A 23335-nucleotide genomic window follows, 5' to 3' on the forward strand; every position below is an offset into this window, starting at 1 on the left:
ATTCGTTTCTTTGATAGCTAAAAGTATTGTAGGTATAACCTTGCATAAGACGTGTCGGCAAAACCCACCATACTAGACGCTCAAGCAATGTAAGTTAGAAAGAAAAAAGTTAACTACATGTGTGTTTAGTGTTTCTATCAGGTAGTCAGTTGAAGGATAAGTTACAGCTTGGTTAAATTGAACAAAAGCGAATGGCACATATAATCAAGTACGTGAAATTGGACACTGTTCATACCCGAGGGCGAGCACACACGACGGCCCGCTGCGTTACTGGAACGTCTGGCTCACCCTCAACTCCTCAATACATACGGATACTTATAAAATAAATTACTTTAATTATCATGAGAATTTTATCGGCTGAATTAAATAAAACTAAGAATAAAATAAGTATATCCTAAAACTAGTATAATTTTGAATTACTTATAGGAACTGTATTCAAAGTATTTTAGAAATAAGAGAGTGTAAATAAAAGGTGAGGCACCCGAACGCGTGTGGGTATTTGATGGAATGCACCAAATTACTACCTCTGCTTAAGAATATTGCCGGGATTGATGAATTATTAATTGCTGTAGGTGAAACGCACACGAACATCTACTTCCTGGCGTCTCCGTGCGAAGAGGTAGGTCAAGAATGTAGTAAATCAAGGTATATTTGAGGAAGAATAATTTGCAAGTTGTAGAGTGAGGAGGCAGAAGGACCTGGCAGAGGGTGCGTGTTCTGCCTCCACACCTCACCTCCACCATGGCATTATCATGTTTATTTGTCATATATTGACGGTGAAACTGGTCTTCTCCTACGACCCTGCCGCAACCCTCGCTCCTACTGTTACCATGCCCTCTGGAGACGCACTTGTCACTCCTTCAGTTGGTGGTGACTCCAGGGGGCACCTCTGGTGCTATGGTCGACCCCCTTACCTCTTACACGTACTTTTACACTTCAGTTTAATGGGCCTAGTCACACCTGTTTCTCCATCCTAAGGCCCATGACCAACCAACAATAGCCAAGTGTTTTGGAAAGGTTTTGCTATTGCAGCTTCTGTGTTGTACTGTACTTTTTTTAATGTGAATTTCTGACTGGTGGGAGTACACTTAACACAAGCTTGATAACGTCCACTTTGTTTATTAAAGCCTTATTCTGGGAAAGGAAAGCTTGACACTAAGGAACCACTAAGCTTGGAGTTCATAGACTTAGTGCTGGAACAATAACTTAGGGCTGGTGCCCCCATACCTTGAGTGCTTTAGCAAATAAACAAAGACTCATCACTGAACTGTGTCACATCATTAGCATGAACGGGTTAATGTTCACAACTGACCCACCGATGAGTTATTTGTTTTGGTGTTTATTTTCTTACTATATTTTCATCAGTGAGTTCTGATATGATAATCATTTCTTGTTCAAATGCTTCGTTTAGTAGATATTTAGGAGCCTGAGGTGCGCACTACTGTGTCTTCTAGGCAGTAATGCGGTGGTTTTATGTTAAGGTTGAATTGGGTTAAGGTTTGATTAGATTAGGTTAGGTTAGGAAAAAAACAATTGCACAAACTATGACAGTGTCCTTTATACATCTATAGAACACAGTAAAATTGCGTCATTTTTATTATCGTTTACTATGCTAAATTGCCGGCAAGTTAGTCGTCAATAATTACCCAAGGAATGAACCACTGAGTGATGCATTTCCTCAAGTTTGGTTTTACTTAGTGATCTGTTACTAATCACTATTCTGCCTACAATTATTAAATAAAGGATTGCCTCAAAAGGCACTGAAAGCACATAGTCAACATACATTTATGTTATCGTTCTAGTACCTGACGACTTGTAGGGCATTCTTCCTTTCTGGGATACCATTATTTTTTAATGTACTGTATGTTATTGTTAACTAAATACTTTTAGAACTTAAATATTCATCATTTAATTTTACAGGGAACAGTAGTCATCAGATAAGCACAAACAAAACTATGGCCTTGCGTAATCTGGTTGATGCCCAGTGTGGTGAGGGAAATGCCCTCGTTCGCCTCACACAGCATGTCACAAGGGATAAATCTCTCGCAGATGAGGGCTTACGATGGCCTCAGGGTCGACCCCCGACACAAGGTAAGTGTTTCTCTATTAGTATAGGTTATGCAATTAGTGTATTGTATTTTGAAGATGTGCATACTAGCAACTGGTGAAATTTTGAGTTTTTTTATATAATATTGCATGATATTGCAGTAAAATGAGGACTTAATTCACTTCAGTACAACTACCCTATAAATATACATTTTATTTAACCAGAGGCCATTCATCTACTCCAAAGGATCAATAACAGTCAAGTGGCCACAGCCTGGCATCTCCTGCAAATTTCTAGCGTTGTGCATTGTCATATCTTGTGACAAAATGTTTCCATAACTCCCATATTCCCCTTCTCTTTAACATACTCTCACATTTCATTTTAGTTTTTCCTGAAGGGAGGAGCCTTTAGCCTCTTGCTTTGTCTGTCCAACCCACAAACATTACTTTGTCCATCTCTCCTGCACTTCACGTTCACTATAACTTTTGGACCATTGAAGGGAATCTGAAAGACAGATTTTGAAAATAACTTTCAGAAACTTTTATGTCAACAAGGTAATTTATTGCATTAGCTACCTCCCAGGTCCCCGTCATAAAGGTCAAGATCACTCTATTGGCCAGAGATCAAAAGTCCTGTTTGGGTAGACTTAATCAGTTTTATTTTATTTCTTTGTACCTTCATATTTAAACTTTACAGCTTTTCTTTACTTCTGACCATGTACAGGTGTGTTTAAACCACAATATGGGCCACCAACAGTGGTTGGAGACCAACTAGTTGAGGAGTTCATGAGTGAGACCCAGCAGGCAGCTACTACAGCACCACAGGCTTTTAGAATGGACTCCCTCTTACAGGTTAGTCTTGCATGTCCCTGTACAGTAGAACAAAATAAACAATAGTATTGACATTCACAATACAATATTGTACAGTACTTCATAAAAGATCCATTGTAAAAATTGCTCTCTAGCAGACAATCTCTTCATCACAGTATTTCATGAATGATGTCTGGTTTTCACCTTTCTCTCTCACAGCTTAATGAAAATTAAAGGATGATGATAAATTTTAGAAGATGATTTTCAGGAAATGCGAGAAATAGAGAGCATGCGAGCCAGGAGCGGGCCAATGAGAGGTCCAGGCATTGCTGACCTAGCCTCAGAAGCCAGCAACTGGGCAGAGGAATACCTGGCATCAGAGACCCATGTTCAGGTTTGTTGTCAATTATAGAATGTCAATCTGCTTACTGATAAATGCCATTTTCTGTTCGGAAGAGTTTTTCTTAAAACTTTGCTTATGCCAGTAAACAAAGTTAGTACTTGCTGTTTATATATGCAGACTGTACAATACAGTGTATTACCAGACCATAGTACTGTACAGTACTTAGTACATAATGTATATACCTAAAAGACATTTTCCTTTTATAATAGAAAAGGAAAAACAAATCTTACATTTTTGCCAATTGACTTCCTCATTTTTGCCAATTGACACAAATGTTAGAAATGTATAATCTGATGTTCATTGACCTTGAGAATTAATATTTCATTTGTCTCTTTTTACACCCAGGAGATCAGCCCAGGTGGAGACTGGACAAAAGAGTTTCTAGAACAGCAGCACGGTCTTACGTCTCCTGACATCATATCTGACAGTGACACACGATGGGCTCATGAATACCTTAATGAAAATCTAATGTAAGATTTTTTACTTTGTTTATTTATGTTATTCTCTACTGATTTGAAATTTATACAGGTAGACCCAATTTACAAATGACTTATTTTTCAATTTTTGACGAAGTGAGAATTTATACTTAGTCCATTTTGTTGAGAAAACCTTAATTCTGAGAAAGGATTGCATTAAAACAGGGCACCACTAAGCTAGTTGCTTTTGTGCTCTTGTTTATAGAACATCTGTGACTTGAGTGTACGGTACTCGTATATTATTGTATAATTTTTGTAATATTTGGTAAAATTTCTGATTATGAGAGACATTTTCGAATATATATGACTCACATGTTGCCATGGGATGTGACCGCCGACCTCCCGCCTCAGTGGGAACATGTACTATACGCGTCATGCTTGCCAGTCATGGTAAGTTCACGTTGGTCAGTCGTGGATTGTACATTCACGGTCTACTGCACGAGCTTTTTCCCTCTTGTTTTTCCATCATTGCCAAGTGTTTGAGCCATTATGTTTGATGACCCTGAACCAAGCACCTAAATCTGGTATTGTACTTAGAAACATTCATAAGGGTTAAAGTCATTATTTTGAATTATGGGGGTTTTACTGTACAGTATATTGTAAGTAAACAAAATATACTGAACCTGCCGGCAGATTCCGGTGTCTTAAACTTGTGATATGATGCAGGCAGACCAAATGGTGATATGATGATACAAGGTAGCCTGTTTTTGTCCTGTACCATCTACTGTATCAAGTATTATTAACTGTCACTCTCCTCTCCCGTACACTACTACAAGTACTTATACTTAATAAAAATAGTTGTTGTTTTTTTATTATGTTTTTATTATACTTTACACACTAGCCTACAGTAGACTTACACTGTCCACTCTGCTAAATGTACAGTACAGTATGCATAACTGTAAGTGCTTTTTACATCTTAACACTGTATTCTTGACTGATTGTGTCCTGATACAGTAATGTACAGTACAGTATGCATAACTGTAAGTGCTTTTTACATCTTAACACTGTATTCTTGACTGATTGTGTCCTGGTACAGTAATGTACAGTCCAGTATGCATAACTGTAAGTGCTTTTTACATCTTAACACTGTATTCTTGACTGATTGTGTCCTGATACAGTAATGTACAGTACAGTATGCATAACTGTAAGTGCTTTTTACATCTTAACACTGTATTCTTGACTGATTGTGTCCTGGTACAGTAATGTACAGTCCAGTATGCATAACTGTAAGTGCTTTTTACATCTTAACACTGTATTCTTGACTGATTGTGTCCTGATACAGTAATGTACAGTACAGTATGCATAACTGTAAGTGCTTTTTACATCTTCACACTGTATTCTTGACTGATTGTGTCCTGATACAGTAATGTACAGTACAGTATGCATAACTGTAAGTGCTTTTTACATCTTAACACTGTATTCTTGACTGATTGTGTCCTGGTACAGTAATGTACAGTCCAGTATGCATAACTGTAAGTGCTTTTAACATCTTAACACTGTATTCTTGACTGATTGTGTCCTGATACAGTAATGTACAGTACAGTATGCATAACTGTAAGTGCTTTTTATATCTTAACACTGTATTCTTGACTGATTGTGTCCTGGTACAGTAATGTACAGTACAGTATGCATAACTGTAAGTGCTTTTTACATCTTAACACTGTATTCTTGACTGATTGTGTCCTGATACAGTAATGTACAGTACAGTATGCATAACTGTAAGTGCTTTTTACATCTTCACACTGTATTCTTGACTGATTGTGTCCTGATACAGTAATGTACAGTACAGTATGCATAACTGTAAATGCTTTTTACATCTTCACACTGTATTCTTGACTGATTGTGTCCTGATACAGTAATGTACAGCACAGTATGCATAACTGTAAGTGCTTTTTACATCTTAACACTGTATTCTTGACTGATTGTGTCCTGATACAGTAATGTACAGTACAGTATGCATAACTGGAAGTGCTTTTTACATCTTCACACTGTATTCTTCACTGATTGTGTCCTGATACAGTAATGTACAGTACAGTATGCATAACTGTAAGTGCTTTTTACATCTTCACACTGTATTCTTGACTGATTGTGTCCTGATACAGTAATGTACAGTACAGTATGCATAACTGTAAGTGCTTTTTACATCTTAACACTGTATTCTTGACTGATTGTGTCCTGATACAGTAATGTACAGTACAGTATGCATAACTGTAAGTGCTTTTTATATCTTAACACTGTATTCTTGACTGATTGTGTCCTGGTACAGTAATGTACAGTACAGTATGCATAACTGTAAGTGCTTTTTTCATCTTAACACTGTATTCTTGACTGATTGTGTCCTGATACAGTAATGTACAGTACAGTATGCATAACTGTAAGTGCTTTTTACATCTTCACACTGTATTCTTGACTGATTGTGTCCTGATACAGTAATGTACAGTACAGTATGCATAACTGTAAGTGCTTTTTACATCTTCACACTGTATTCTTGACTGATTGTGTCCTGATACAGTAATGTACAGTACAGTATGCATAACTGTAAGTGCTTTTTATATCTTAACACTGTATTCTTGACTGATTGTGTCCTAGTACAGTAATGTACAGTACAGTATGCATAACTGTAAGTGCTTTTTACATCTTAACACTGTATTCTTGACTGATTGTGTCCTGATACAGTAATGTACAGTACAGTATGCATAACTGTAAGTGCTTTTTATATCTTAACACTGTATTCTTGACTGATTGTGTCCTGATACAGTAATGTACAGTCCAGTATGCATAACTGTAAGTGCTTTTTATATCTTAACACTGTATTCTTGACTGATTGTGTCCTGGTACAGTAATGTACAGTACAGTATGCATATATTAACACTGTATTCTTGACTGATTGTGTCCCGGTACAGTAATGTACAGTACAGCACAACATAAATTGAATGCAAAAACAGCAGCTAGCGAGGGAATAACCTTGTACAGTGGCAGCAGAATAGGAACTAAACTTGCAAGTTACCCAAGCAGTTAGCCCACCAATGCACCCAGTGTGTGGGGGCACAGAGGAGCATGATGCAATCTCTCGGAACTCCCAGAAAATTTGTTCACATGCCCGGAACGGAGAGGTTCGGAGAGATTTTCCTGTAATTTATCTGGAAAATGCACCTGATTTTCTTCCTCAGAAACTCGTTTCAATGCTCGGAATGGTGAGAGTTTTCTAGGAATTTTTCCAGCTCACTTTCAATTCTGCCGATTGGAGAGTTCCGGGAATCAAAGATTCTTGCTAACAGGGAGATTACTCTTGTCATTAATGGATCTGGTGCTGAAACTAAGAAAATAAATATTTAGGGAATGACAAGTGAACCTGATGCTTGGACAGTTGGTAGAGGGATAGGTGTTGCGGGCCATGATGAACACTGCCCAATGTAGTCAGCATGTATACAGTATTATTCTATTAATACAGTATTTTAACTTTAACATTTTTAAAACTGTTCTTGAAAATATATATTTAAATCAAAATACTTGAGGCCTGTGAGAGCTAGGCTTGAAAAATAATTTCCTTGAGTCCTCACGGGCGTAGGCGAGTCGAGCTGACCAATAGGCATCTCATGTAGCTTTCAGTCAATTGGGTCGCTCTTGCCCTGTAACCACACTACCCAGGCACTTCAGTTTCCTGTGCTCTCTGCCTGTGGCTATGCTTGAGGATTATTACCCAGTGTTTTTATGGTCTTTATTTTATTTTATTTTTATTTATTTTTACCATTAACTTGGACATAAATTCACTTACACCTCCCACTCCTAGTATATTGCTGTCTGGTGCTAAGAAGCACCCTAGGAACCCTGAGAACTACTGTACAGTAGTTCCAAAATAAGGATAAAAAAAAATTCAGAACCTTGGCTAGACATACAGTATGTCTCATGGAAGAGTCACAAGCACGTGGCAGCTGCATGTGTGGGGCCTTCTTTTACCTGCAAGTGGTGTTATTCTGAGAAGATCAGAGAGGCAGACATCAAAATGACGTTCGATGATTTTTGGAAACCAGGAGATTACAATCTGCAGAATGCCTATCTCCACAAGGCAGAGCACTTACACCCCTCCTATGCCAGAGGTCACGTACGCATAATTTTCAATTGCCAATACCTTGTACTGTATCTCAAAATGGCAAATTGGCACTTACGCCCTTGCTAAAGGCGACATCTCAATTCATCAGCAACATGCAGTGAAGTACACATTCCTGAAGCTCAGTTTCAGCAGTGAACTTTATTTCTTTCTTTTTATAGTCAGTCCAGCAAATGTGTCTGGTGTCCCTACAACAAAACTTAAATATGATATAGTACAGTACAATACAATACAATACAATACAATACTTGGGAAAGAACCTAGTTAAAGTTCTCCCTTGAGGAAGGAATGAGTCCAGTAGGAAGAAGGCATGAGGGGATGAATGTGTTTTATGATAATTTGCTGTGGTTTGGTTTTATTTTATTTTTTCCTGAGAATAAAGTAGATAATTTTGGGTCTCTCACTTGATAGTTTGTTTTGGTTAATACTCTAATCATAATGGGTACAAAAAATCAGATAATTTATTTCCCTCATTACAGGTGCTTTATTCAGTAAATATGGGCACGAGGAAGTTGATACACGTTGTGCTGTTGAAATATATTAAAAAAAACAAATCACTATGTTTATGGGTGTTGTATTTTCAGAGATGAAGCAGCTAGTGCAGAGGCCAGTAAGTGGGTGGAGGAATATAATCCACAGGAAGACTCAGAGCTGGCTAGAACAGCTAATGAGCTCCTAGGAACTGTTGATGACCCAAAGTTCTCAAACACAGAGGTTGGTATTACCTATGTATTTGTATTGCTTTTTATTTTTAAGCTTCCGGATGTCCAACCATCTTGTACCAAATATAATGCAGTAGGAAGTTGTATTTAGGAGTGAAAAGACAACTATATATTTACTTTTTCAGTTTATGAAATTTATCAAAAAGTTGGGAGAAGGTACAAAGACGGACGTTAACAAAGATTGGAGTGAAGAATTCCTGACTTTGAATACCAAGGGTGCTGCTGGCAGCCTGGCTGACTCCTGGAGCGCTGAATTCATGAAAGAACATCAACAACCACATGAACGATGGGGGGAAGAATTTGCTAAGCAGCTAGGTAACTTAATTCTCAAGCTCAACTCCACTAATTTCATCATCCCTGAACCTGAAACTGACTCTGAACTTTGGATATGTTTTGTAGGATGTGCTTTAACACAGTGTTGGAGACATACTTTATCTCAGCAAACAAATCCAACCAGCTTTCATGTTTTGTGTGTGTCATCTATACTTGGCTTTCACTAAGTTAAACTTTATGTTTAGCATATTCCTCTATGGACACCTATTTAATTCATTTATCACAATTTACTTACTTATCGAAACTAATTATCATATTGTATTTCTCCCAATACATGACTTAAAGTCTTAGTTGTATGATTCAAACAGTAAGAGGCTCAAATTTTAATTTGGAAGAATTTGCTCTCCTGAGAATAGTCTTGTTTTTCTTCATTTGGGGTCCACCTCATCTATTGTATTCTCCAGGAACATAAGTTCCATGAGTTTACTGTATTTAATCACTGTCTCACCTAACAACTAGTTTAACCATTTGACTCTAGCCCATTTCATACAGTTGTTATATACTTGTTTTCTTGGGCAGGATCATTGGACAACATGACAATTGACAGTGAGTCTATGAGCACAAAAGAGAAGGAAAATTTCTGGCAGAGTTTACAAGATGAATGGGAGAAGATGGCCCGAGAAGATGAGCTAACAGAACATCCATGGCTGTCTGAGTTTAACACTAGTGCCTTTGAGCCATTTAAGGTAATTTATTCCTTGAGAAATACTTCTTAGTCATTTTCAGTTATGTGGGTCAAATGTCTAGTGGTTTCAATCTTGCAATTCTTTTCACATTGTATTGAAGAGTGGCTAGAATCAGACCCTCCCTTCACTTAAAATCATACATCTTTTTTTTTTATTGTATGAGATGTTTCTCGATCTAGTGCGCTCCCCTCCTTTCCCTGAATAAGGTCTTAAGATATCCATCTGGTCTACCCTTGTTGCTCGTGGAAGGCTTGAGTTATGAAGAGATAACAAGGTAGGGGATGTTGAAGGACCATGAGTGAGTGGGTGTTAATAGGAATTTTTAGAATGGTAACCATTTTCATATACAGTGTCCTATTACTGTACTCGCTATTCTTTTGTGGCTAATCCTTCAAGGGATTGAGACATTAGAGACATGTATAGAGAGATTTACTTGTTTATTTATGTATTCCTTGCAAAGTCTGTCATGTACAGTCAACAAAATAATTATTGTGCCCCTGGGGTCCATTGGGAACTGGGAATGAGTAAATATCTCAGGCACTCATGGTATGTGTTGGGTTGGTACCCTTGACTGTATACCCCTAATATACTTTATTGCACAAGAGTGTGTGATACATTATATGGTACTGTATTATAATAGCCTTTTATTTGTGCTAAAAATCAAAGGTCAATTGCTCTAAAGTATATGATTAATAGATGAATAGGGAAGTATTGTATGACACTGAAACAGAAGGGCTATTATTTTCAATGTCTTTAGGAAGAAAACCAACAAGTAGAAGAAAAGACTAACTGAAATAATTTGAGAATGCAGTACAGTTACTGTACTATACTTATTTGTGGTTGTAACTCTGAAGTCATATCTTCAAAATGTCTCGCAGATAATGAATATACCTGTATTAAAGAAACACAAATATGCCATAATACATAGAAAATTGTGGTTTAATCCATTTTACAATTACTGCTACAGTACAATTATTTATGCACTATATATTTTCATACTTTTTCTGTTATATACTTTTAATGATATGCATAGTTTTGTTTTATTAAAAATTATGTATGTGTGACTTGTTCACTCTGTTTTGATGCTAGGATAATGTATGATATCTGGGGCATTATTGTGGAGGGGTAACACCATAGTACAGTACATTACTGTACACTACAACCATTTTGGTGAGGCAGCTTGAAAGAACAATGGACAGTAAATAGGGAAAAGTGTGTTACTCTTGATGCATGGCAGGGAGGGGATTGTAGGAGTGAAAAAAGTACATTTGTATCTGTAATAAGATTTGTATTTTACCCAATTTGTTTTGAATTAAACTAAGAGAAATAATCACTGCCAACAGAATTACCAGTTTGAAGAAGATAACCCACTGAAAGACCATCCTGATCCACTGAGTGAAGGAAAACGGTGCTTAGAGGCTGGTGACCTTCCCTCTGCTGTGTTGTTGTTTGAGGCTGCTGCTCAACAGACCCCACAGAATTCAGAAGCATGGTTGTTGCTTGGGGTAACTCATGCAGAAAATGAGCAAGACCCATCTGCAATCTCAGCTCTTAGAAGATGTGTTGAATTGGATGCTGGTAACAGTGTTGCCTGGATGGCACTTGCAACATCATATACCAATGAATCCTACCAGACTCTTGCTTGTAACTCATTAAAGGAATGGATCCAGACCAATTCAAAATACAGGCACCTGGCATCCAAAGATGAAGGAGTACACAGAAAGCCCAAGATGATGGCAACTACTTTAGCTCCCAGAGAGTTGATACAAGAAGTGCAGGACTTGTACATTGCAGCAGCCAACCAACGACCTGGTGAGAACATAGATTCAGATGTCCAGTGTGGACTTGGAGTGCTCTTCAACCTCACTGGAGAGTACGAAAAAGCCATCGATTGCTTCCACGCAGCATTAAGTGTTCGACCAAAGGACGCAAAGTTATGGAATAAATTGGGAGCCACACTAGCCAACAATGAACGTTCTGAGGAAGCCATTGATGCATATCGTAATGCCTTAGAAATTTCTCCAGGATTTATTAGATGTCGATATAATCTAGGCATTTCCTGCATCAACCTCGGGGCTCACAGGTAAATAGAAATGTCAGTTTTTCGTTTGTTACTGAAATGTTGGCAGCATTTCCATGTGTTTCCTGCTGTATCCACCTGCCCATTAGCTGACTTAGGCACCCCCCCCCCCTCCCAAGTGGAGAATTAAATGTGCAGTTTTTTATTTCTGAGCTTTACTCCCATTAGTTTTTAGGGTCTGTTATCACTGCTCCCCTTCTCTCAGGTATTAATTTTTGTACACTATACTGTATCAAGAATGGCCTTAAGGTCTTACTTGAGATGTCAGAGACATGCATTTCCACCATTCAGTCTCCTTTAAAATTTTTGTGGGGTGTATTCCCTGGCCACCCAGTGCTTTAGTAATAAAAGCACTACTGGTACATATCCCTTTGGCTTATCCATGCTGCTTTGTATGTTATGTCGGTAGAATTTGAAGTAATTTTATTTAATACAGGGAAGCAATGGAGCACTTCTTAGAGGCCCTAAATATGCAGGCAGCAGGGAGAGGACCAGGTGGGAAGGAATCATCACGGGCAGTGTCTGACAACATCTGGATGACGCTCAGAATCTGTCTCTCTTCCCTCAATGCCAGGCACCTCATGGATGCTGTTGACAAGAGGTAAGTTTCCTAATTTGTCGGTGATGTCGTAACAAAACGCCTTAAATGGCAACAGTGTAAATAGAGGACTTACTGTAAGTAGTTACCTTATTTCTCTGCCACATCAACAAATTTTCTTTACATTTTATCAAAAAGTCCACTTATCAGTTACTCTGTAATGAGTATGAGTAAATTGTACTGCAATTGCTGTATTTTTTATGTATTAGCTGAATATGTGAATTTATAATTATTGTTTTTATTTATTTTTTATTGTTTCCTTTATGTGTAGAGATTTGAGACGATTAAATGCAGAATATGGCGTAGGCAACAGCAGCTCCAGTTGACTTTCTGGAAAGCCATTTTCACTTTGGACACCAATTTCTTCCCACCGCTCCCTGCCGTGTGATAAAGTTCATCAACAGCTGTCGTCACCTCTGTCTGTAAACAGATGCCATTGTGATGATTTTCCATGTGAGTGTTCATTGTACAGTACGTTATATCCTGAAGTAGCAGCTACTGCCATTAAAGCTTGAGCTAAGATAAAAGTCAAGTTTGTATGCCTATTAAAAAAATTTAAGTGCAGTTATATGTGTGTGTCCAATTTTTTACTTGATAATAATAATAATAATAATTAACAGTTTATTGAAAGAGCTTGGCAGCCAGAAGGCTGAAAATACAGTTACATAATTGGGGATGACTGGACTGTGAAGTGGTTGTTGTTGGAGAGAGAGAGCAGCTTATGATGCTGATTATGGTTGTGATTCAGAGTTATAATATGACAAAGGTTAAATAAATTGATTTTGATATTCTATAAATTATTAATATTATTATTATTGTATAGGGACTGAAAACTCTGTTTGATATGAGAAGTTGATGTTCTCATCCGCATGATAACATAATTGTAGTAAAGTGTTATATTATGTTAAATAATTGCCAAATCAGTAATACCAGTATGCCAGTTATTTTTATGTTGTGTTGTATTTTTAGGTAACAGAGTTGATATTTAGGCTCATATGTGAATTATTAGATATGTTTAAAGATGGTAAACTGTTAATACGTTATCTTTGATGCATAAATCCTTGTTTTTGATATACTGTATGTTGGTTAAGGGCCATGATTTCGTAAGATCATTTTTTTCTGAAATTTGTAGCTCTTGAATTTTCTACCGATTCATTTAGTGTAGAATGTGCGTGAGGTGTGGTGCTTTGTGCAGAGAGTACAACTTCTCTTAAATTATGAACTTGACGCTGGTATTAATACTGATATAATTTTGCCAAACTACACCCTCTCATCTTACCTCCACGCTGGTGTCTACTTACATACATACAACAAGATTCTTAGCAGAGCCAATTATAACCTATCTTCGATTACAATGAGATAACCAGTCATTAACTATGGAACCCCAGCTGCTTCACTACACTGTTATCTTCAATTTTAACTTACAAGTAATCTAACTCTTCTTGTTCTTATACTGTACTGTACACCCTTCACTGCTCTCAGCTCAAATCAGAATGCTGGAAACATATTCAGCACATGTAAACAATTTTCACCTCTGGGTGCTGAGATTTGAACCCAGGCCACCAAAGTTGGTAGTCAGGCACCCAGAGGTGAAAATTTTTCATCTATGCACATTACAGGTTCTGATATACAGTATATTCAGCACATTCCTGTACAATGGTTTGCCAGTTACATAAAACATTCAACAGTTATACTAAAGAAGAAATTTTTAAATTCATAAATATTTTAATTATTTCCGATATATAGAGGAGTGGTCCGGAGCACCTCGAAGAGTCCGAATTAATTGGGACTGACCCCCTCAGTCCAAAAACCGAGAAAGTCTGATAAAAGTGAATCTAGGGGGCTCGGACATAACCCTGCTTATCTGGACTGTTTCCAGAAAATCATACATAAGTCTGGTTGTTGATAACTGTTTTCACTGATATGATTGTTTTGTTCCGTAAAATGTTTATGCATTGTATAAATAGTAGAAGTGTGTCACCAACCAGGGCTACCCAATCATACTCCTCCCATGGTGAGTGAAAAATCCTTTAGGTGAGTCAGATTAAAAAATCACAAGTCAGTCAGGCGAGTGATAATTTTGCTTGATGCAAAAGTGAAGGAGACCTTGTAAGTACAGTAGATTCTTCTATGTGATTACTGGAGAAATACATTCATCTGCGGGCACCTGTGTTTTGGAAGTCACGACTCAAACCCTCATTCCTCGTAAAAGACGCTCTATCAAGTCTCAGTCTCCATTATGGTATTTTAAAATAAAAATGTTAAAGTATACAGGAGAGTAAATAACTTCATCTCCGTACCTTGTTTTATTTTATTTCTCATCAAAATAAGTGGCTTCTCTCATCATGAATTTTTTGTTAGGTAGTGAGAAGGAGAGAGAGAAGATAAAGCAAGACGTCACCTTCGATACAACGTACAGTACAGTACGTATCCTTTTACTCTCAAGTCAAAATACAAATTTCATACTATATTTTATATGGGACTGAAGACTTTATTATTTATGATAAACTGTATATCGTAAGAGACTGATCATAGTAGAATAAAATAATAATCAATTTCAATAATAGTCAGGTCGAATGCTGACCTTGACGGTAGGAGGGGAAGAGTGGTCAGGGAAGAGATTACCTTCTGATACAGCTTGTCTTTTTATTTTCAAGTCAAATAACAATTATATATCGTATTTTTATTGTTATTTAATGTTATATTATTTATGAAGAAACATACACCATAAGACCATAAGAGGTGGAGTGCACTAATGATACTTATGAATGTTAGACTCAGGCTGAGGCACATGCCACCCGCGCATTTACAAACACACAAACCGTCCGGACTAATGCACAATTTTCCAGGCTTCTTAAAATATTTCCGATAAGTAGAGTGGCAGTCCGGAGCACCTCGGAGATTTAAAAAAGGCAAATGCCAATAGTATATTGAAGTATGATTTATCAAGGTTTTACTGGGAGCATGGTAGCCACCGTAACACGACAAAGAAAATAGTAGGAGTCAGGGAGTACAGTATTGCTGTAAAATTGGATCATGTATGGAATTGGAGAACCAAAGTGACTAAGAAGAAAAGCCTTCTGGTGAAATAAAATTATCTCACAGTAGTGTTGTCATGGAAACTGAAGCTTACAGCTCTATTACAGTACATTCTAACACCTTTAATTACAATGTGACACCTGTAAGTACACAGTATATTGCTGACACTTTTTAGTGCATTCTGATAAAATTAAGTACATTCTGGCTTGCATTTATTACCCTTCATTGCCTTTATTACTCTTCATTGCCTTTAAGTAAGTTCTGACACATTTCAGAATTATTTTCAACAACTTTTCAGTCATCTTTATCACAAGCAATCACCGAGCACTGCGTGCTTTGTGCCGGCTCGACTTAAGATGACTAAAATTTTATATATGAACCCATACTTTTATCTTGCATTTATTTTTCTTGAAATTAAAGAGTACAGTACAGTGCTGTATAATTTACATTTACATTTCCTGATTTGAGACCATGAGGAAGTGTATACAGTAGTGTTACACAGTACAGTTTCTTTTAGTAGTCTGAAAGAAACAGAGAATACCCAGATTTGTCATCCAGACAAAGTTTTTTTGACTAATTATGCATAATTTGAGGGTGCTGAATCCAAATCTGCCAGGTGCCATCTTGTCACCCTTGGGGAAAATAAAATATTCAAGACGGCATCAAAAATGGCTGCCAAAACAATTGTGGGAGACATTTTGCTTTCATTCTTAAGAGAAAGTGATGATTTAGTGACTAAGTCTAATAACATACTCTGGAAACAGAAATATTCACTTATGATCTTAATCTTATATACACTTAAAGGTTACTCCATCTTATTCCAGACTCTGTAAAGATCCACAGTATCATAAATTATAGGACTTATTTTTTTAATATATATATGTACTCAAATATTTGATATTAATCAACAGTCATCATTGCTTTCATCATCTTCCTCATTAACTTCAAGAGTTGTCATGGTTCTCTCATTGTGCCACACATTTTCTGCATGTCAACAACAGAAAATGGAGCATGATAGCATGGCAGCAACACAACTATGTCGATCAGTTGAACATGGCAGATTGGTTGAACAGCTGCACTTGATCAGTTTCTGGACACTGTCTGGTACTGGTGACACGTCTAAAGGCAATGTAACTGGGAGCAGAAGATTGGATGCCTGATCACTTGACCATCTGTACTGCCTTGGGTCATGGTTTGGTGGACCAACTTCTAAGGCTGTTCTCCAAATCATGGTCTGGTAGTGCACCCTAAGCACATGTAGTTCAAATGCTGCAGTTGTTGGAGGAAAGCATCTCAGCTCCGGAGCTGAAGTCAGCCTTTTGTTGGACATTTTAGATGTCCAAACATTAAATCGTACAGTAGACATATCATGGATGACCTTCGAGTCATAACATGCTGCTACAAATCTGGTGGCTTGAGAGACAACCTCTGTTATCTCAGCAACAATTTTCCCAAATTTGTCAAAACGATGACCAGATTTCAATGTCTGTATGGCAGTAACCTTGTCAATACCATGGAGATGAGCGATGATGTCACATCCAGAAAGAGCGAGTGCTGCCATTATGTCAACAACAAGATCCTTGTGCTTTTCAACTGTGGCCTTGATATCAATGGTAGATCTTGATGGACTAGTCCCCTCTATGAATATCTTGCAGGTTAACTTCTGCTATTAGTAGTAGTGCAGCAGCAGTACAAACACATGTGTGTCATTGCAAATGACTTTGATGCAATCAACACCACTTGGGGTAAGAAACAACACCTGTTTTGCTATATTCACATCCACTTCTTCAAGAAGCGTTTTCATGTGTGGTTTGCACATGACATTACCTAACTGAATCTCTTTGGGTACTGAGTCTCGGCTAGTAGTGATGAGCCTTCTATCATTCTGTAGAAGAAGCTCAGCATTCTCCTGTAGATACTGACAGACAAGATCTATCAGTTTCACTTTATTATCTTTTACTATCAGCACAACTTTCTGAGAGGGTAGTTAGCATCCGCTTGCATTTTTTCCTGCTCTTGACATCCTCATTGCATCTTTTATACTGTTTGGGTAGTACCTTTCAAAGATGAGATATACATCAGTCTTTTGCAATTTGTTGCTGATGTGTGCAATCATGTTCTTGATGAAGTTCTCAACTGTACCCCTGGAAAGCCATGAGATGATCCATAGGACAGCACATCCATCTACCACAGTTACTTCAGCTTGTTCAACGAAATGAGAAGAAAGATCCACTCCCAACATTTTCTTCGAGGTGCCCTTACTCTTCGTTGTCCGCTTGTCACCATTGTCTTCAATTAAGGAAGGTGGCACTGATGATAATTCATACTGAAGAACATCTTTGATACTGATGTCATGAACTTACTGTAGATACAGTACTCTTGAAAAGATGAGGGTGGCATCCAACACTCTGAAGGTCTTATCTGTTCCTCGGTTTGCAGTTCTACATTGCACAACCCTCCGCCAACGATCTGGATGACGTGGATCTGGTTCTGATTTGCAGTCACTACCACAAAATAGACAGTGCTTCTTGAAATGAAATGCATTAACTTCAGACTGCTTTATCTTTTTTGAAGCAGGTTCCTCCACTGAAGTTTCTTGACTTTGCTTCAAGAGATATCTTTGTATGTGAGTTCTAGACGTGTAGGTAGACACACAGTTTTTATGAAAATACACAAGGTGAGGACATACTCAAATCATGCAAGCTAGTCTCTAATTTTTCATTCAGCCCATCACCTTTAAGTCTACTAGCTACTATAATGCCATGTATTCTTGTTTGAGTACCAGTTACAAGCTTAGAATTTTCTACACCACATCTAAATATTGCTTGAAAGCAGCATGCAGGGGAATCAAAGGCAGCCATCATTCACATATTCTGAAATGAAAGCCATGCATTAGTTAGTTGAGTCACCATTGCCACAAACATAAAAATCAGTTAACCAAAATATTAAATACATAATATATTTACTAAATTATCATATAGGCTCTAATAGAAGAAGAAGAATATTAGTTTAATTTTAAATAATGTCAGTTAGCAAAAATAATGCCATTATATATTGCTTTGAAGTTTAAAAAAGAAAACAAGGTATGTACGGAAGCTATTTTGGACGCCATCTTAAATGTGTCTATATTCCAGCAACAGATTTCAAGCTACTTTTATTACTTTCCTTGAGCCTGAAAACCAAAATATAGTTGTTCTTTGATGCTTGGGGGTTGAAATATCAAACTTTATGTATTTGGTGGCTATCTTGGATGCCATCTTGAATATTTTATTTTCACCAAGGTTGACAAAGTGGCACCCAGCAGATTTGGGTTCAGCACCCTCAAATTATGTATAATTAGTCAAAAAACACTGTCTGGATGACAAATCCGGGTTCAGCATAAATCTAGGGTTTGGCTGCTGGACTCTAGCCCTCTACTGCCACTTAGTATGCTTGCTCTTCAGCGCTGTCTCTGGCTGCTCTTGCCCCTCTCTCTGGAAGTTTCTGTGTCCCATGATACACCTCATGTACAAGTTGTTGGAGAGAATGGATGATGGATTTATTAATAGATATATTGTCAAAAAAATATCACAATTAATTCACACTGAAATGTTTCCGTTGTAGATTCCACTATTCTCCCAATTTTTATATACAGTTTGTCACTTTCTCGTTCTTAGCATTTTAAGTTTTGTTCGATAAATTTTGTTTTCCATTTTGTATCTTCAATAAATTTCACCAGGGAGTTAGAGCCAATACTCAAGACCTTTGTACAGTAAGTGTATTAGGATGTGCTTCCAGTATTCATGTTATTACTGAACTGTATTGGTTGTACAGGGTATACAGTATTAGTACAAGAATTATTATACAACTTTTATAACCATTAGAATGATACTCCTTTATATTTACATATTCATACAATAATCTCCATCTAATTATGGAACATAAGCCATTAATTTAAGTTCTCTATTTGTACCCCCCTACCAATAGGAGATTCATACCAAAACGAATCCGTACAAGAGTGTAGCGCCATCAGCCAAGGTGCCTTCAATTTAATATCTCTATTCACGATGTATACTTTATAGCGCAATTAAGGGCGTAAAAAATTGTGTGTGGGGGCTGCTTCATATTTGCTGTTTCAGACCTTTTCTGTTGCTCTTTTGCACCTTTTATTGGACCCAATGTTGACCCCATTTCTTGAGGTGTTTATTTCCTTTACTCTACCCCCCCTCACACACACACACACACACACACACACACACACACACACATACATACATACATACTGTACACATATGCTAATATGGAAGTACTGTACACAGGCAATCCCAGTTTTTTTTATTTAATGTATTCCTGAAAATGTGTTAGTAAACCTGATCAATAAATCACATTGAAAGAATTATACTGTATAAATATTTAATTGGTCAACGGATGCAGGTGAAAACCATTTTTATAAATAAAAACGGTGATAAATACTGTTATCAAAACATAAATGAAAAAATTTATATAGATTATAATAACACATAAAATACAGAAATTATAAGAATTAATTACTTGAATAAAGCACATTATCATAGGTCCAGCATGACTGGCATATCAGAAGTGGTTAGAGGAGAGGTGAAGAGGCTGTAATAGTTGGAGAGGGGATGACTGAGCAAGACAGTGGAGGGGAATTGGTAGGACACCCGGCTGTTAATGTGTTTTCTACATTCAAGTACAGCACTGTACTGCATTAAAATTTCTGCGTTTTGCTATTCGGTTCCCTTATGTTAAAAAAACCTGTTTATATGAGTGGAAAGACCAGAACTGTCATAAATGTATACCGTAGTGTTTGAGGGATATTCTTATGCTGGATATTCTGAAACTGAGGATTGCCTGTAGATACAGTATCTCATCCAAGGTGTTGACTGGTAAAAATGGTTCTAACAAATTAGTGCTAATCATTTACACTGTCTAGCTCAGGGGTGGGCAATTATTTTTTATGGAGGGCCACTTCATGAATGGTGGCACACTTCGCGGGCCACAGTTAACAGCGACGAGCCAGTATTGCTGCTATGTCCACCCAACTTCCAAAATTGTCCTTTCTGTAATTAATAAGAATTGTTTTTTTTGATTGCCAAATGCAGTGGCGGGCCACAGAAATAATTTGGCGGGCCAAATGTGGCCCGTGGGCCGTACATTGCCCACCCCTGGTCTAGCTTAATGTTGATACGGAGCTTTAGCAGTTATTTTTAAGTTGTTTTTAAAGCCGTGCCTCCTCAATGTGCAGATAATTATCACAAAACTGGCAATTATTGTAAAGTGTTTTAGAAATTTTGCACCATCCTTAGAACCTGCATTTGAGTATTACAGAGACACTGGCCAACCACATACGACAAGCCTTCACACCAAACCACAAGTGTTAAAAAGTCCTTAAGACTGACTAATGATTACTAAATCATACTTCTTCCAGCAGTAAGCTCAGGGCAGAGATTCAGGATGGGTCACTCACATATAAACACATTTAATAACTGGTAACTGAAAATTTATAAGCAGAGTACACCTCTTCTTATACAGCACTGCAGTTTTGGTGTCCAGAAAAGTATAGTATGACTTTGTTATTTTAACTTTAAAGAGATCACTGTCAGTAATGGTTTTAATTTTTTTCAAGTAGTGGAAGTTATAGATGTGTGAACAAGTGAGAAAATCACTGCATTTAATTCTGGATATAAAGATAAATCCTTATTTGGATGTCCTTTTGACAAAGTGAAGTTGTATGACACCAAAACTGGTTAAATGAAGTCAGAATATTTTGCAGGATTTGTATGTTATTAATATAGTCTTCATCAGCTGCATATCTGACATTTATTTTTACAGGTGTTATCTGGAGAATAATTACAGTCTTTGAAAAACATAAGTGACTGGAATGGAATACAGTACAACATTCAAATATGCAGGAATAAAATTAAAAATTAAATTCATTGATATAAATAATATACCTTGGTGTTATGAAATTCAGGTTGAAGAACTGAAAGTCAATTGGTTTGAAGTGAACAGTAGCGGTGTTGTACAGTATATGTACTGTACAATATGTAGTGTTAAAACTAGTGTACTGAAACTGGAACTCTTAATTATAAGAGAATTTTCAGGTGAGTTGAATTCAGAGGATGTCTTTGTAGGAAACAATAATCAAAATAGATTTTAGTTATTGTATTTTAATTAAACTTGTTATTTTATTATTCATATATTACTAAGTATAAGATATTGGGTTTGTTTCTACATGTACAGGTATTGATGTAGATGTAGCCATTAACTTGTAAAAGTCCATGGCAGAGGGAAGTTGTACTTTGTGGATGGGATGCCTCCCATAGTGCCATTATTGTGTACAGATTATTATTGTTGTACAAGTGTAAACATTATTCCATACAATTTGATACTGTACATGCTGAAGAGCTCTTATCATAACACACTTTGTTGTTGTGTTAGTGACAGGATTAAAGGTTTGTGATTAATTGGTTGTAAATACCAAGTTACAGAGTCTTGAAGTTTGCAGGAACATTGAAACTTGGTACTGTACTGTGCTGTACTTTGCTGTACTGTACTGACTGCACAGTACTGTACTTTACTGTACTGTACTGTAGTGCCTTAGACTGTAACTGAAGGAAAGTGAGTGATCCCACCAACCTAACTACATTACAGTGGTCCCTCGGTTAACGAGCACAATCCGTTCCAGCAGGTTGCTCGTTAACCAAAACCATTGTTTCAATGGGTTTTTGGGTAATTGGTTCCAGCTCACCGAAAATTGCCTAAATTCAACAAAAAAGGTAGAAAAGTACACTTACTTTGAGGTGTGTATGTAGAAGGCTCCTGGATGATGATGATGATGGGAATTAGAATGGGGGTGGAGGAGAAGGAGAAGAAGGCATTGGGGTGGAAGAGAAGTCACCCATGGCACCATTTCACCCATAAAATTTTAGTTCTCTTGGTGTAATTCAAGATTATTTTCTTTAAATCAACACTGCACTGCATTATATATTGTCAATATGTAAAATAAATTTCAAAATGACCAATAATTTGCTTGGAAACACAGAAAAAAAGCGTTTAGTTGAAGAGAGTCTCAAGCAAGATGTTACCTCCACTGAAAACAGAGAGAGACTAACGCCTGTCTGGTGTGTTAACAGGCTGGATGGCACGCCAGAAACTAGTTTCTTTACCTTCAATTATGTTCAATAATTGTTAAAATTACTAAAAAAGTTAATATTAAACTTTTAAAATTATTGAATAGTATAAACTTCTTGATATTTACTAAAATAGTAAGGAATTTAAGCCCTAAAACCGATTACTGTATTGGCGGACTAATACTACAGCTGGTGGACCGCCAAATGCAAGCGAAAACATGTTGAAGTCGGCTCGTAAAAAACTCGTTAATCGAGGGATTGCTCGTTAACCGAAGTTAAGAATCTTATGGAAGGTAAATCGTTAACCGAAATCTCGTTAACCGAGGCGTTCGTTAACCGAGGGATCACTGTACTGTACCAGATAGTGATGCAACTCCTTGCACTCTCCTTTAGTCTCATGAAGAGGTATTTTGTTTCATAGTTTGTGTACCAACTTTGCGGTTATTGACATAATGCACAAGCTATCACTCTGTGAGGATTGTTTTTCTCATAAAATCAGAGTGCATGCTCGTCGGCTAGTTCATGTAACGCTAAAGTCAGTTTTAACTTTTATCTATCTTTATTTCCATTGTAGTCACTCTTATCTAGTTAAATACCGTAATTAGTGAAGTGTTCTCTATTTTTAGACATTATCTTGTTTTGTAATGTTTACTTTTTCTAAGTTAAATGTAGCTTTATGTAATATCTGTGCAATATTCTGGTTGTGGTATTTTTCCACAGGTTATCTCTTGAGAATAATAAACTTCTATTTTTTCAATGTAACACTCATTCCTCAAAGGTTTAGTGATCTCAGTATATTTTGTCAAGTACTGTACTGTATACAGAAGCTTCCCATGACCAAATTAATTGGTGAGTGGCCAATCTGGTTAAGGGAGAATTCTTGTCACTCATCAACATTCCC

At 37.1% G+C, this 23335-nt stretch overlaps 1 protein-coding gene across 1 annotated transcript; it reads left to right on the forward strand.

Moving 5' to 3' along the window:
- The first annotated feature begins 482 nt into the window (after positions 1–482).
- Positions 483–22067, forward strand: LOC121871215 (peroxisomal targeting signal 1 receptor-like). Its single transcript, XM_042373406.1, has 11 exons — positions 483–619; positions 1921–2091; positions 2771–2898; positions 3125–3250; positions 3605–3729; positions 8428–8557; positions 8691–8880; positions 9418–9584; positions 10928–11667; positions 12101–12265; positions 12534–22067. The coding sequence occupies exons 2-11, from the start codon at positions 1956–1958 to the stop codon at positions 12586–12588; spliced, it is 1962 nt and encodes a 653-aa protein (XP_042229340.1). The 5' UTR covers positions 483–619; positions 1921–1955; the 3' UTR covers positions 12589–22067.
- Positions 22068–23335: the final 1268 nt, after the last annotated feature.

Source organism: Homarus americanus, unplaced genomic scaffold (genome assembly GCF_018991925.1).
Source record: "Homarus americanus isolate GMGI-L3 unplaced genomic scaffold, GMGI_Hamer_2.0 scaffold40565, whole genome shotgun sequence".
In the NCBI taxonomy this organism is placed as follows: domain Eukaryota; kingdom Metazoa; phylum Arthropoda; class Malacostraca; order Decapoda; family Nephropidae; genus Homarus; species Homarus americanus.